This window comes from Eptatretus burgeri, chromosome 2, assembly GCF_056783735.1.
Source record: "Eptatretus burgeri isolate ZD-2024b chromosome 2, Ebu_testis_v1, whole genome shotgun sequence".
Classification (NCBI taxonomy): domain Eukaryota; kingdom Metazoa; phylum Chordata; class Myxini; order Myxiniformes; family Myxinidae; genus Eptatretus; species Eptatretus burgeri.
Genome location: NC_140962.1, coordinates 125,775,080 through 125,792,131, shown reverse-complemented (window position 1 = coordinate 125,792,131; position 17,052 = coordinate 125,775,080). Strand labels below are relative to the sequence as shown.

The 17,052-nt window shown below is 40.0% G+C and overlaps 1 protein-coding gene across 1 annotated transcript; it reads right to left on the bottom strand.

Annotated features, from left to right (window-relative positions):
* Window positions 1-836: 836 nt before the first annotated feature.
* Window positions 837-16,812, bottom strand: LOC147033012 (beta-1 adrenergic receptor-like). Its single transcript, XM_085851049.1, has 2 exons — window positions 16,263-16,812; window positions 837-1,927 (listed from the first exon to the last, which is right to left on the bottom strand). The coding sequence occupies exons 1-2, from the start codon at window positions 16,689-16,691 to the stop codon at window positions 1,583-1,585; spliced, it is 774 nt and encodes a 257-aa protein (XP_085707175.1). The 5' UTR covers window positions 16,692-16,812; the 3' UTR covers window positions 837-1,582.
* Window positions 16,813-17,052: the final 240 nt, after the last annotated feature.

Below are 17,052 nucleotides of genomic sequence, written 5' to 3'. Positions count from 1 at the left end.
CCCCGAAATGAGCACAGATTTTAATGCGGTCAATACACCTTCGTTAGGCATCAGGTATGAAGCTTTTGGCCAGCTTTAATCAAAATTGTGTGTTTGGTTCAAGCGATAATGACTGAAGTGTTTACTGACTGACTGACTGACTGACTCACTGACGACTGATTGACTCAGTCATCTACGGACACTGCTCGATCACATTAACTCACCTGACTGAAGTCCAGGTGAGCTAATGATCTGCGAGTGAAGAGAGATTTGTATCCGACATGCATCTCCCCAAAATCATTGCTTCTTATTGAATGAGGATTCACAATGTGCATTTGCTTTTCATTGTTGGCCTGAAAATGCAATGACTTTCTGGACTCTTGCATAGAAAGCATTAGGAAAGACCACTATCACCATTTAAAAGCTTAAATACTAAATTTCCATTAATTTCAGGTGGTACCTACTTTAGGTATTTCCTTTGCATGTCGGCTCATTCAGTGCAAGAAAAGTAATCCTGCTTTTCCACATTCTGGTCCAGTGTACAAATGCAAGCTGCCTGGGTGGATACAGATACTGTACTTGATCAAGAGGTAATGCCAACCACAACACAAAAAAAAATCGTTATTTACAACTACGTGAGTGAAATGTTAATTTATCAAGCCGATGGAATTTTTCGATGAACAGAAATATTCTTTCAGATGTTTTAAGAGAAACCTCTGAAATGCAATAACACTGGGAAAACCAGTAAATTCATTGTGCTTCAGTCCTGAAATGCAGCAAAAAAAAAGTTTGCAGAATAATATTTGGTGAATTATTGGACAAAAAAAAAATGCTGAAAACTACATAATTTCGTTCATTTTACTTTTATTTATTTCATTTCACACAAATGAACTTACACCTGCCTTTATTATACAAGAGGGCGAAAAATACTAAATATCAAGGTTTTCACATGTTGACAGGTGACGATGTTTGCCATTTGTTGGTTCCGCTTCTTTGTTATTTTTCCTCTTCAAGTGTTTTGTCAGTCTTGTGTTTCGAATTCGGTTTTTGTTTTGTTTACTTGGCTTGGCAGATTTTGTTTGTGTTTAATGTTGAAATGTTTATGTTGGAATGTAGAATTTATTTTTGTTAAAAAGAGGGGGGGGGACCGGGGGATGTTATCAATTCAATTGAACCTCTGTTATCTGAACTGAAGTGGAGCAGGTTTGGAGTTCTCAGGCAAGGTGATATCTGCCTAATTGATATATCAGTTAACTTATTTTTTGATTCTGATGTACCATAATCTATTTCAGAGGGCTGGTGCTGCCAAAGCGTTATATTGAGTGGCTAGGGCAAGAACTTGTAATTTATTCAGGATGCCAGCGAGAGCTCACATACTCTTCACAAAGGATACCGTGGGATCTTTAACATTAACTAATGCCATCAGAAGTCATGCTCAGTTTAACATCCTTCTGAGGGACAGTACACACATTGATGAATTACCCTGCCTGTCAAACACCGTGATAACAGTTTATATCTTGTTCGGGATTCAAACCCACACGAAACAGCTGAGAGGTGAGTGTGCATACCTCGTAGCCATGCTGCCAGCCAAACTGTTCTGAAGTTAACATGCAGCGCGAGTTCGACGTTTCAGCAGGCTTTTATAAGCTTTCATGAACTCTGGATTCCGTGAATATAAGAAGGGGTTAAATGCTGAATTTATGTAGCCAAGCCAAGTAAACAAAACAAAAGCCGAATTCGAAACACAAGACTGACAAAACACTTGAAGAGGAAAAATAACAAAGAAGGGGAACCAACAAACGGCAAAAATTCCCATAACAAGACTCAAGGCCTTCAGTGCCCGATGTTCTTCTTTCGATACCGACCGAGATCCAGTCTTCTTTCCTCCAATAAAATCGTTTCCATCGACTGCCTTGGAGTGATTATTTTTGTGGGATATCCTTAAAGCCTAAAAAAAACAGACAGAAAGGCTTGGTTATGGGACTGATGATTATGATAATCTCAAGCTCAAAATGGATCTTATACATAAATTAGTGCCATTCAAGGCAAACAAATCAGGAGACATCAGTATACTTTTACATTAAATATAAGGACATTAGAAGACAATGGAACAAATGTAGATTGTTTTTTGGATTTGTTGCTTGGATCCCAGCAACAAGAACCATGGGTCAGTTATACATAAAATAGTTCAACAGTAAATTATCAAGTTAAGTTTACCACACTATCTACATGAGGAAGAAATGTTAACTAACTATTTTTACATTTTCACACAAGAACATTATTTTCTTGCTTACAAACTTTTATACAAGAGAAGTGTTGTTGTTGTTGTTGTTGTTGTTGCTCGTCTTTCGGCTGCTCCCGTTAGGGGTCGCCACAGCAGATCATCCGTTATGATCCGCATACTGATTTGGCACAGGTTTTATGCCGGATGCCCTTCCTGACGCAACCCTGGTCGCCTCTTACGACACAGGGATAAGGATTGGGTTTTGCCATGATTCCGGGCTGCCCTACACATTTTTTGGCATACACATTTGTACCTCGTGCCTCACCTCGGTTGGCTCTCGAGTTATGCTGGCTCAGAGTGCGGGACCGAATGGCGGGCGGACCTGCCTCCCTCTCCTGCTCATATCTTGGCGCTAGAACTGGCTCCCTGGCGGCTGTGAGCGGTCTTGGGCCTACACCAGGAGGTCAACATCACCAGGAACCGCACCACGGTGACTGGTTAGAGCTCACAGGCCGGAAACCACGGTTCTGTGCGGAAGGGCTGACGGAACCTCAGCACCACCGTGTCTCCTGCCCCTGACGGGCGCAACGCCAGCTCGTCCGGCACCAATCCAGTGGCTTTTGCGTCGACACCACGGGCAAGCCTGACCACTAGCTACGTTGTGTGTGTGTGTGTGTGTGTGTGTGTGTGTGTGTGTGTGTGTGTGTGTGTGTGTGTGTGTGTGTGTGTGTGTGTGTGTGTGTGTGTGTGTGTGTGTGTGTGTGTGTTTACCTGGCGCCTTAGAGGGTTTGAGATTTGTATATCCATTGGAATTATTTGTGTTTCCCCCACGCCCAAATCCACACCACCTCCCGTCGAATCGCCCCTGGATCCCTCCTTGCCGAGTCTTATTATCGTTCTGGTTAGAGAAATAAACATTATTAACTAAGTGAAAAGCGACTTGTGCCACCTTCCTCGTCCCGTTTGCTGGAGAGCGATCAGGACCGCCATCCTCTGGTTATAAAAAAAAATAAACCGCCTCCATCGTTTTGGCACATCCTACGTTGGCGGGACTGTTCGAGTCCCGTGGACATCACAATATGTATGTAATGAAGAAGGAACAAATTCCTGCATGGGGCTAGTGTGAAAAAGTTGACTCAACCCAGGACTTCATCACTTATGCGGTGACAGCCGACTGGGCCATTGAGTCTTTGCAATACCCTCAAAAATTTCTCACACTAACACTGCAAGCTTTTGGACAAATGTATATTGTATATTGGGTTTGTAAGCCTGGTGTTGGCTTCGTGGTTAGGGTGGCTGGCTTAGGATGTGAGGGGTCCTGAGTTGAAGCCCTTTTGGCTGCTGAATTAACACCAGGTGGGATTGACTCAGCCTGTCATTCAGACCTTCTGAGGTCTGTAAAATGAGTACCAGTGTACTGGAAGAAAGACACAGCATCAGTGGCACAGCTGTCCTTCCAGAAATGACAGCTACAGTACCTACCAGCAAAGCTGCCATTTGCAAGTAGAAGGTTGGATTTGTTCCTTTGATCCCAGCAGCAAGAACAATGGGTCAGCTATACACAAAATAGTTAAACAGTAAATTATCAAGTAAAGTTTGCCACACTATCTACATGAAGAATAAATGTTACCAATTTTTACGTTTTCACATGAGAAAATTATTTTCATATTCATCATCAACATTTATAGAAGATATATATTGTTATGGTTGTGGGGGTACATGGAAGAATTTAAATGGGGAATTTAGCATTGTGTGGAGTTGCTTTGTTCGTGGACGAGTAGAAAGCATCTCGATGGAACCAAGTTAGGGAATCTGTGAGCTAAAGTGTTACTGTCACCACACGAGGGAGTAAAAATAAGATCCTCAGTACATGATTGCCCTCTGTGATTTTCACGATGTTTTTTTTTTAATATGGCAAGCCAGGCAGTAAAGCTGGGAAACATGTCCCTGAAACGACAACAAACAGGAGATGCCCCACCTTCCCGCGTTTGGGGGCGAGCATACCACGCTCCGGAGGCGGAGGAGATAAATCGCAGGGACAACTGTGTGAGAGAGAGAGAGAGCAGAGGAGAGGTTGGTGTTTTGCACGTGTGGATTGTGGAAGGCTTCTGTCTGGATAGGATTGCAGTTCGGCAGAGCACCACACGAGGTTGGTGTGCGGACCACACGAGGCAGGTTGCACCTTTGGAAAGAGGAAGGCTGGCCTGTTTTGAACCTTTGTGTGAAAAGCTACTTGTGGATTGCCTGGCGTACCTCTGCACGGCTATGAGTGATGGCTCCATTTTGCAAGTGTGTGCACGTGCTGGTGGAAGCGTGCCTCCAATCCAAATTCAACAAGGAACAGCTCTGGGCCCAGCTGAGGACAAGTAGACTTTTTAAAAAGGGGGGGGGGGTTTCCTTTCATTTTGTGTCACCCGTTGTCCGTATTTGAGTCTGGTCTCGACCTGGACCATATATATATATATATATATATATATATATATATATATATATATATATATATATATATATATATATATATATATATATATATATATATATATATATATATATATATATATATATATATATATATATATATATTTGAGAGAGGCCTCGACTGTAGGAGTTATTTATTTATTATTGTTATTATTTATTTTTGAATTATCGTCTTGTTAATACGGTATGTGTGTATTTTCATTAAATGTGTTTATTTTGAAGAAATTGTATTCGTCCATTTGTCGTGGGTTCACGGATAAATCCCCTGTGTATCGGTTCCATTCTCCGTAATCCTCCACCTGTCCGCTATTGCCCTCTGCCATGCCTCTTGAGCACGTGTTGGCATCTCCATCAATCAACGTGTTCACCTCTTAATAAGTAACCGCTCGGCTGTCCGGGGGATGTGGGTGTAAACCGCCTCATTCCGACAAATTTGGGTTGGTATATATATATATATATATGTATGTATATATATATATGTATATGTATATATATATATATATATATATATATATATATATATATATATATATATATGTATATATGTATATATGTATATATATGTATATATGTATATATATATATATATATATATATATATATATATATATATATATATATATATATATATATATATATATATATATATATATATGAAGACCACAAGGGGAAAACCAGAGATGTCACTTTTTATAAATTTCAGGGTTATTGCACCTGCCAATAGTTGGCAACATAAGGTTTCCTCTCACAATATTACTTTAACAAATTACCAGGGGTGTCACATAATTTATATGGTATAAAGTTTAGCCGTGCAATGAAAAAAACAAGTGTTGTCAAAGCTGAACAAGTAGAAACCCAGAGTTGTCAGTACTTTACTCCTGGTTATGTCCCTTTCATTCATGTTAACTGTTCCACCATAATATTCAGAGTTGAGAAACTAAAAAATGAAAGGTTGTAAAACTTTCACAGCATAAACTCTGAGCACCACAATAGCCTATTTGGTTATATCATGGGCTCCGTAGTTGGTGCATATCGTGGTTCAAGCCTGGTCAAACCTTTATTGTGACTTTTATGGGACCCACGCCGTGGCTTATTGGTTAGCACGTCTGAGTACCCATCCTCATTCGATGTACCCACCGCCCAATCATCCTGCTTAGGTATATGAGGGAGTCACATGAGGTGACTTCGGCTATCGCGGGGGTGGTTTATCCTTGGTCTCCTCCCGGTTTTCCATCATATTAAGTAGTACGGAGTAAGAAATGGAGAAACCGTCATATAAGCGAAATACCCTTGAGTATGGCGTTGAACACCAATCAAACAAAAAAAAAAAAATGACCGTTTAATGTTGAAAAAAATAATCTGTGATCACCAATGTCATGTAATGTATGCTATTAACCAACAAGCATGAATTTGCTACACATCCTGGGTTAAAATTTCATGGCAATTATTAACAAGGGAATAACCAGTGATGTCAGTTTGCAACATTGATTCGTTCTTTGCTCTTAAATTAAATAACACAGAAGCTTGGCAAAAGCTACATGCTTAATTTGATCGGCCAATGATCACTGTTCCTTTTACTGGAAAATAAATCTATATGACAGTTATTAAACAGTCCACCAACGTCTTGAAACTTTGTTTTTCAGTTTCTTTAAAATTGACTTATCCTGACATCTCTGGTTTTCCCCCTGTGGTCTTCATATATATATATATATATATATATATATATATATATATATATATATATATATATATATATATATATATATATATATATATATATATATATATATATATATATATACACACACACACACACACACACACACACACACACACACACACACACACACACACACACACAAGCTGGTAGGCGACATGGGTGGTCGCTATATAACTGCATACTAGTCAAACAGTTTTTGACGGATCGGGCTGAAGATCTTTGACAAAGAGGTTGATTGTAGTGCGCATAAAAGCGCGGAAGCTGATTTTTGATTTTCGAAAAAAAACATTTTTCAGATTTTTAAAAAAAAATTCAAAGTCCCGTTGCTGGGCAACTGTGGCATCCATAGCAATGGTGCTCAAAAGCATACGAGATCCTGGTATGAACATACCAGTCAAGTTTCATCAAAATCAGATGACTCCTCTGGACTCCAGAGCTGTCCATTTCATACAAACAAACATACAAGCTGGTAGGCAACATGGGTGGTCGCTATATAATTGCATACTAGTCATACAGTTTTTGACGGATCGGGCTGAAATTTTTTGACAGAGGTTGATTTTCGTGCGCATAAAACCATGGAAGCCGATTTTTGATTTTCGATTTTTTTTTTTTTTTTTTTTAGGATTTTTCAAATATTTCGAAGTCCCGTTGCAAGGCAACAGTGGCGTCCATAGCAGCGGTGCTCAAAAGCATACAACTAGATCCTGGTATGAACCTTCCAGTCAATTTTCATCAAAATCGGTTGACTCCTCTGGCCTCCAGAGCTGTCCATTATAATGCAGGAGCTAACAGAGATTTGTACTACATCTCGAGTACAAAAGGTTTGAGAGCCAAAGTCATTAGATCGTGGGATGGGGTCCTCCGAATGGGCATTCTTAAGTTTTCCAATTGGTGCATTATGTAGGGGGCGTTGCTTAAAGTAGCCGCCAAAATCCGTTTCAATTACATTTTGAATATATGAATTAAACTGGTGCCATGAGTTTAATTTTTTTGGCACTGTGATTACCGATATGTAATTCTTAAGTGACTGATTTGGTGCAAACCACATTTAAGAACGGCCTAAAGGGTGCGCCACTGTCACGTTTAAATCACATGTTGAGTACATTATTGAAATTTTGTAGAAATAATCTTTGGAGCATATGGATGAAGGATCAGTAATTCTTAAGTGACTATTTTGGGGCAAAACCCATTTAAGAACGGCCTAAATAGGGCGCTATTTTTAGCGCATTTAAAACATCCCAAGTACATCAATGAAACTTTATGAAAATATTCCTTTGACCTTCCTAATGCAGGATCAGTAGTTCTTAAGTGACCCCTTTGGTGCAAAACCCATTTAAGAAGGGTTCAATTTATCAATTATGGTCAAATTCCTGTGAAGGAGGTGTAAGATTGGTGTACTCAGGAACCAACATTTGCTTCAGGTATTAAACTATTAGATAACTGCATGGAAGATGACGAATCACTTGTGGGCCTACATGACTCATCTTATATACTGCTGGCTTAGCATGCAAGGAGAGGCTCATGCAGTGTGTTGGTGATACATGTAGATCAGCTGTGCAGCATAGTTGGTGCTGTGATTCCCATTTCATCATTCTAAATGTAGTAGTTAGATATTTTACAACTGAGAAGTGAGTTTTATCTAGTTAGAGTAGTTCAGATAACATATTAGGGACCCTAAGTTAATAACTTATTGTGGCTTGTGGTTAAAGCGACGAATTGTCCACGAGGAGGGGTTTAGTATATCCCATAATTCAGCCTACAATTCATGGATCCCTAGCCCATTCTTGACTGCAACGCCACGCACTGAGGTAACATTTGTTGAAGGTGACTGTTTTCGCTTTCTTTATTATTATATTCACTAATAATAATGTAAATCTTTTCTACCAGTAATACAACAAATGGTGTCAGCGAACAGCACTACTTATTGTGCTGCACTTATTGTGCTGTGTCTTTACCACAGAGCTGCAGATGTCTCTCATCCCATTATCTATCATTTTAGAATTAACACCAGTATTGATAGACTCTGGTAATACTGGTATTGTGTCGTATGTAATCTCAACTTTTTTGGATTTTATAACATGTTTTTGAAGCGCATTTTTACTAGTTGTAGCTTATGAAATCCATTTCATTTAAGGTCATAGGCCAGTGAAACAGATATGGAATCATCTGATCCTTCCAACAATGATGTTCCTGCATCCAGGCATTGTATTCTCCACATTTGCGGCAAGCCCTCAGCGAAGACCCCACGTTGTGATGTTTTTCCATTCGATGAGAAGAACTGGAGTACTGTGCAGGCTGCAGCTGAGAAAAGGCGTGCAAAACCCCAATTTCTGAAATCGGTGTACTATGACTTGGTTGTCAGCTTGCCTCAGAACCCGGATGAGAATGATGGGTATCATGTAGCCTGCTACCAGAAATTCACAGCTGGAGCAACCAGCAACATGTTACATCAGCAACCTCAGCTCCTGGAGATAGACCATCTGACCTTAGTGAGAGGAGTTTGCCTCATTTGCGTTCAAACGCAAGGGCAGATGACGAAGCTGAAATAGCATCATCATATGAGGATAACTAGAATCTTGTAACAGACAGGCAGACTGAGGCATAATTATACCAATAATAATAACTACTAGTGAACTCATAATTGTGGACGTCTTCACAGTATAGGAATATAACTTTTGCCTGGCTGTTATCGTATGACTCGTCAGCAGTTTTAATGTTTTGTCTCATAAGATTTAGGGATACATTGATATCATTTTAAAATTTAGCAAGATATGGATATGGACATCAAAAGAGTTGATACATGACAAAAATTTTGTTTCCAAACAGCAGAATGACTTCAAAGATATTCATGCAAGTGTTCTTTTGCAACATATAATTCAATACAAGTGTTTTACAACGGTAGCTACTTAGTGGATGCATGTCCTCTTGCCTAAAGTAGAAAAACTGTTTATTTTTTTCATTTTTCACGATGCTTGTTCCATATGCACTGAATGTGTCGGGAAAATGACAAGGTCCAAATACTTTTACTGATCACTCATGCTCCTCCCATGTATAGGTGCCATACCTACATGTCACACTTGATTTTGTTTTTGAAATATAAGTCATTGATAGTTTCTTTGTTCTTATATTCTATCAGATTCAAATTTCAATGCATTCCATATGTTTTAAATCTTTCAAGTCTTAAAAGTATAGATGGTCTTATGATGTTAGCAGAGAACATAAATAGGATTTTAACAATTTATCAGAATTTGCCTTAATTCAGAATGCAATGAAAAGCTTTATGTCTGATGGAATTTTACACATGTCACTGGTTTCGTTGTGAATACATGTATCAGATATGATTAACTGACTGATTAGATTTCAACGCCCTACTTAGCAGTATTTCAGCTATATCAGGCAACGTATTCAAAATAATCCAGTAATACTGTCACAACCATGAAAGTGACAATGCTCTGCAATATTGGAAAACCAATATTCCTCTAGACTAAGTGGTCAGACATGTGGTAACTCTCGCATGCTGCCCCAGAGCCAGAGGGCTACTCGGTAAGAAATGACTTTTGTTTCACTGGCTTTGCATTGATCGTAATATCACGAAAACAGGTATTTGCATCTGACACCTTCTTAAATTGGTTTGGCACCAAAATTATCAATTAAGAACTGGTGATCCTTTTATTATGAACGTCAAAATAATATATCCACAATGTTTCGTTGATGTACTTGAGATGTGTTTTAAATGTGCTAAAAAGAGCGCGATTTTTAGGCCGTTCTTAAATGGGTTTTGCACTAAAATCTTCACTTAAGAATTACTGATCCTTCATCAGGATGGTCTAAAATTATTTCTAGAAAGTTTCAATAATGTACTCAAAATGTGATTTAAACGTGACAGTGGCGCCCCCTTTAGGCCGTTCTTAAATGTATTTTGCACCAAATCCGCCACTTAAGAATTACATATCGGTAACCAGAGTGCCAAAATTAAACTCGTGGCATCAGTTTGATTCATGTACTCAAAATGTAATTTAAACGGATTTTGGCAGCTACTTTAACCAGCGCCCCCTACGTAATGCACCAATTGGAAAACTTAAGAATGCCCATTCGGAGGTCCCCACCCCACCATCTAATGACTTTAGCTCTCAAACCTTTTGTTCTCGAGATGTAGTACAAATCTCTGTTAGCTCCCGGACTATTACATACAAACAAACAGACAGACAGAAAGACAGACATACAGACAGACGGAAAACCTGAGAAAAACGGTAGTCTCGCGACCACCCAACAGACATACAGACAGAAGGAAAACCTGAGAAAAAGGGTAGTCCAGTGACCACCCAAAAAAAGATACATGCAGAGCACGACACTTGCAAAATCCATAAAACAAATTTTACCTCAAAAATAATTGCTGGTTGAATTCAGTGACCAAATATGCAACTCCTCTTCAAATTTCAAGTCAATCGGATGAAAACTGACATTTTTAGATATTCGGCCTAAGTGGACCTCCAAAATAATTGGTGGTTGAATTCAATGACCTGAAATATATATCCTCTTCAAATTTCAAGTCAATCGGATTAAAATTAAAATTCCCTGCTTTCCTTCCTGAAAGTCTCTGTAATGTCCATCTTGTATGCCCCATCCCTCTCCCTGCCACAGATCTCATGTGTCTGTTCCCCACTGTTTTGTCCTTCCCTATCCTGCTCCCTTGTCACATGCCCCCTTGCTGTGCGTTATGTTAGCTCTCATAAAAGCCTCGATAATGTAAACTATATACTGTATATACAAGCCGGGAGGCGACATGGGTGGTCGCTACATATTTGCATACTCGTCATAGTTTTTGATGGATCGGGCTGAAAATTTTTGACAGAGGTTGATTATAGTGCGCATAAAAGTGCAGAAGGCTATTTTTGATTTTCGCAAAAAAAAAATTTTTAAGGATTTAAAAAATATTCAGTCCCGTTGCGAGGCAATGGTGGCGTCCATAGCAACGGTGCTCAAAAGCATACAACTAGATCAGGGTTTCCCAACCTTTTTTACTGGGGTACCATTTCACATGTTCGTGGTCCCACCGAGTACCACTGTACCAAAATTCACCTAAAATAGTGTTTATTTGCGATACAGACATGACAATGGGGAGTTAAACAATACTAACAATTCACAACTATGACATTGAGCAATCTGATCTGAACAAAATAATGATACAGTAAGTACCTATTTGATTGTGTAAAATGTCCAGTCAATGGGATGGTTGAGCCTGCTTCTTGCTCACGAGCAGGTCGACGTCAGGCTTTGTTTTGGATAAAGCGCACCGAACATCATGTTCAACATCCAGTAGGGATCTTTGTTTTGTTTTTAGAATAACGACTGACGAGAACCCAGCTTCACACAGCCATGTAGATGGGAATACTATGAGTGAATGATGAACAGCCAGGGCAGCTAGCTTAGGGTAAGACCCCAAGATTCCACACCAGAAGTCCGCAAGATTCATCTCATCAAACTGATCTCGGGCTGTGGAGTCGTTCTGGAGATCAATTAAGCTTTCCTGCAGTCCTGTTCCAGGTGGCAAATCCAATGCATTCATGCGAAATGGGTTGCGAATCATTTTCAGATCCAGTTCCTTGAGATCCAGAAAATAGGAATTTAATTCCTCATCCAAATAAGCGAGGTGATCTTTTACCAGTTGTATGAACTCCTTTGGGGGATTCTTTTCACGCTTCAGAAGAATATCGGCCGTGCAAGAAAACATGACCACCACTCCCGCTTCGACATTCGTCTTCCACAGACGGAGTTTTTCCTGAAATTCCTTGACCTTGTCTATGAAGTCGATTATAGTGGCGCCAGTCCCCTGAAGAGACTTGTTCAGGGCGTTTAACTGAGAGAAAATGTCGACCAAATTAGCCAGGTGCAATGCCCAGTCGGGGTCGTTCATAGCAGCGACGAAATCGACAGTCTTTGGTTTTCCATAGTTTTCGAAGAATTCCCGAATCTCAGCTCGCAGTTCAAACACGCGCTCCGCCATATTTCCACGGGATAACCATCTCACCTCAGTGTGGAATAAGAGAACTTTATGGGCGGAGTCGAAATCCTCGCAAAGTTTCTTGAAAAGTCGCGAATTGAGAGCCTGGGATTTCACATGGTTCACAATTTTGATCACGGTTGAGAGAACGTCAGTCAATGGCTTGGGGAGCGCCTTGGCTGCGAGTGCGTGGCGGTGGATCGTACAGTGTAGGCCGCGCACTTCAGGAGCAACTGCCTTCACAAGCGTTTGGAAACCTGATCTGCACCCCAACATAGCTGGAGCACCATCTGTAGTACAGCCTTTCAGATCAACCCATGACAGCCCAACTTGATCAAGGACGGAAGACTCCTCTTCGAAAATGTCCTTTGCTTTAGTTGTGGTTTTAAGCGGGCGACAAAATAGTATTTCATCGTTGAACTTGGCTTTATGCACGTACCGAACGAACACTAACAGTTGGGCACAATTTTCCACGTCAGTTGACTTATCCAATTGCATAGAAAATCGGCGTGGAGATGCCTTGATTTCTGCCACCACCTGGTCACCAATATTGGTTGACATTTCTTCAATGCGCCTCTGAACTGTGTTGTTTGACAACGAAAGAGGATTGAGCTTCTTGGCGCTTTGTTCTCCCCGCATGAGACGTACGATATCCTTTGTGGTGGGAAGGATGAGGCTTTCACCGACGGTGTGAGGTTTTTTTCTGGTCTGCAATTCGCAGTGCAACTAAGTAGGATGCCTTTACGGCTGCTGTGGACTGCTGTTGAAAACTGCCGCTGCCATCAAAGCGTGTGCTCTTTTCATGGCATTTTCCTTCCGACGAAAAAATCATGGTCCTTGTCGCTGTGTTCAGGATGAACAGAATCAAAATGGCGCTTCAATAGACTTGGCTTCATAGATTGATTGCCAAGAACTTTTCCACAAATCACACACTGTGGAGCTTCTAATTCACCTTTTTGGATGGAAGTGAAGCCTAACTTGAGATAACTCTCCGAATATTTTCACATTGACATGATGCTGGTGAACGATAACGGTAACAATAAGCTGGGCAATAAGCAATGATGACAGTGTGGCATGTAGAGACAAAACGAATAATATGACTTGTGCAAAATGGCCGATAACAAACAGCTGTCAGTGTACAGCCGCTTTCGATATAAATTTAATTATTGTGCACAAGCTGCATGAGAAAGAAGTAAAATAAAAACTGCGTAAAAGAAAAAAAGCACGCTGCCACGTACCACCGAGAAAGTCAAAATGTACCACCTGTGGTACGCGGACCACAGGTTGGGAACCCCTGAACTAGATCCTGGTATGAACCTACCTGTCAAGTTTCACAAAATCGGTTGACTCCTGGCCTCCAGAGCTGTCCATTACACACAAACGTACAGACAGATGGAAAACCTGCGACCACCCAATATGTATATGTATATATATATATATATATATATATATATATATATATATATATATATATATATATATATATATATATATATATATATATATATATATATATTGGATTTTAGAAATACCACCTTAGATGTTGACCTTTTGTTCCATGTTGATTTCAAAAATAATTGGCTCGTTGAATTCAGTGACATGAAATGTATATATCCTCTTCAAATTTCAAGTCAATCGGATGAAAATTGAGGATTTTAGAAATACCAACTTAGTTGTTGACCTTTGGCCTATGTTAGCCTTTTGACCTTTTGACCTCACAAACAATAGGCTTATTTTGGCAAACTCTACCGTGTGGTTTAGTTTTGTGAAGATTGCGTTAAAATTGTGACCTGAAGGCGACAGTCAGACAAACAGACAGACAAAAAGACAGAATAACAAAATCGACTAACCAATATACTTCCAAAATCTTCGATTTTGCAAGTAATAAACAGACACAGAGGGGTGAAAACATAGCCTCCTTCACCTTTGGTGGCAGAGCTAAAAATCGCACATTTTCATAGCTGTGGTTTTAATCAAGTTTTTAGTTTGAGTGCAATGTTGATGCAGACGGGCCTTTGCATTTTGAGATGCTTTCGAGTTATTATTGTAATTACATAAAATACATTTCTCTTTTCTCGTGATATATTGACTCTGTCTAACATATCTTCTTTTTTCAATTAGAAATTTTCTGAAATGCAACAACAGTTCAAATGATCTGATACTCATCTGTGAAGGATTTTTCTGTTTCTATGTTCTGGAGCCTCAACCATCACAAGAGCATGGCAAACCCTATCTCTGTTTATGGTGATCATTTAGCCACTGTCTTGTCCAGGGTTTACATGGCTACGTTATTTAGAGAACTATAAATGAGACAACTACAACGGCCAGATCCTCATCGGTATTCAATGATGCCATTCTTGACCAAACCAACAGACATCACAACTGAGGTCAGCACTCCCAACTGGAAAAAAAAATTGAAATCGCAGGAGTCTTGTTCTCCACTTGCTCAGATGTGGACACTGATGTGATTAAGCTGAGCGGTTTAGAGACCGATTTCATTGCGCAACTGATCACTCAGGTGTGGACCCGGCTCAACATTGACAACTGAAATATATTTTGGAAGGCCAGCTTTCAACGACACCAAAAGGGTGGCACGCTCTGAGACATATTTACGATTTGTTTCCGATCTCTTTTGTTCTAGTTTGTATTCTTTGTTTTTGTGCAATCCAGTCTGCCTTTCTTATCATCCAGCTTGGTCAGGGTCTGATGGATTGTGTGTCTGTCCATGTCGTTTGTATCATCTTTCTATCTTATATATCTGCATTCTGAAATTTATATAATCACATGAGTCATGCATTAACATTACAACTGGGATCGTGATGTGTAACATGGCATCCAACCTTCTTGCCATCAGCCATCAGAACAATCCTTGACCCGACGTTTAGAATTGAGATTCCAGACAGCACTCCACTGTGCTTAAATTGTACCAGAATGGCAGTTTCTACTTAAATCCAACTGCAACGGAGGCCAAAGTAAGACAAGCAGCACAATGGAGCTGGTTTATATATGTATTTACATGCATTTAATTGAATTATTTGTTATTGTCCACGTGAAACATGGAAAATTTTCATCCACTGGCAATTAAAAAAGGCAATAACAGGTATTAAAGGTATTGGATTTATTCCCCTTGTGCCAATGCTAACATAAGTTGTAAGTAAGTTAGTTATACCACAAGGTATAATCCCCAACCCTCCGAAAAGTGTATCTTTGGGGAAAGTCGACGTGGTGGCTTCGGTAACCTGGCCAAGTTCCATATTCCCATGTTGAGCTGTTATACAAAGTCTAACCCCAAAGTTGAGATTGTAGCACCTCATCACCCACCATGGACCAATGGTCTACATGATGAAGCCTGAAACATGGCCAGGATAAAAAAAAAAAATTGGATGAATATTTTTCTGTCGTATATTTGCAACATACAGTTTGGTTTGCATGGTGGGATGGATCATAAGAGGTGTGTAAAAAGTCTCCAGCCCGATAAACTTGTCATTTGATAAGATCAGCAAAACGTTTTTCTTCTACAGGTGTATTTCTACCTATAATTTAACATTTTCTAATTTTTATCTCTTTCGTCATCTCCTGTAAAACACCTGGAAACCTGGAAAACACCATGCATATTATACCTCTCCTTTTCTTTCACTACTACACATTGCTACATCGTTTGAAAATTTGCTTGTAACCTCTCCACCATTCCCTGACGATCGAAACCTCATCCTCCTTTGTTGGTTTGCTGCTCTATGAGCCTCGACTTTGTGAACAGTATTTCAAACTCTGCATGTTGAAAGCGAACAAAATTTTAAACACCATCGAGTCAGCCCAGTTGGCCTCCTTGGTTAGCTAATCAAAGAAAATTCATTGCTCACCTGACGTTCAGCTTCCCACAATACTCGAGCATAAACAAACGCCATCACTAACAGTGGAAAATAAAAAGTAACCGCAGATCCAACGATTGCGAAAGTCTTGCTCGTTATGAAATCGCAGCAAGTTGGGTCCTTGTAGCAAGCTTGAGCTGTGGGATTGTCTGACTGCCACCATCCAAAATGGACCGAAGGAAAGGAAAGGATTCCCGAGACAAACCACACACACACGATGATCATGTAAGCTCTACGTCGTGTGAGAAGAACTTGATAACGCAGAGGAGATGTGATTGCCACGTATCGATCAATCGCGATGGCACACAGGGTCTGAATACTTGCTGTGGCACAGAGAATATCGAACGAATTCCACAAAGGACACAGAATTGAGCCCAAATTCCAAGAGCCTCTGAGAAGTAAAGCACCCGCAGGAGGCATGACCAAAAGACCAATGAGAAAATCAGCACAGGCGAGTGAACTCACAAAGCAGTTTGTGACTCCTTGCTTCAAGTTCCGACAATGAGAAATGGCAAAAAGTACGAGAATGTTGCCGGCAACAGTTATTATAACCAAGATAATGAAAAATGATCCAAACCCGACCGCCAGTGACCACCAGACGAAATCAAAATTTTCGCCTTTGCTCACATTCATCGTGCTCTGAGCTGATTCCATGAAATAATAGACGTTTGTGAACAACTAATTTAACGATTTATATACCTTATTTACTTGGTCATTCTCCCTCACTGTGGCATCATAAGCTCTTGGGATCCTTTGAAATATAACCTCAGAGACCAATCCA

What these genes read in the sequence shown, in the direction of transcription:
- LOC147033012 (XM_085851049.1), bottom strand. Translation starts at nt 16,691, where the DNA reads ATGCCTCCTGCGGGTGCTTTACTTCTCAGAGGCTCTTGGAATTTGGGC. An exon ending in TGTGGGAAGCTGAACGTCAG is followed by an intron (nt 1,928 to 16,262) that starts GTGAGCAATGAA and finishes TGTTTTTTTTAG; the next exon opens with GCTTTAAGGATATCCCACAA.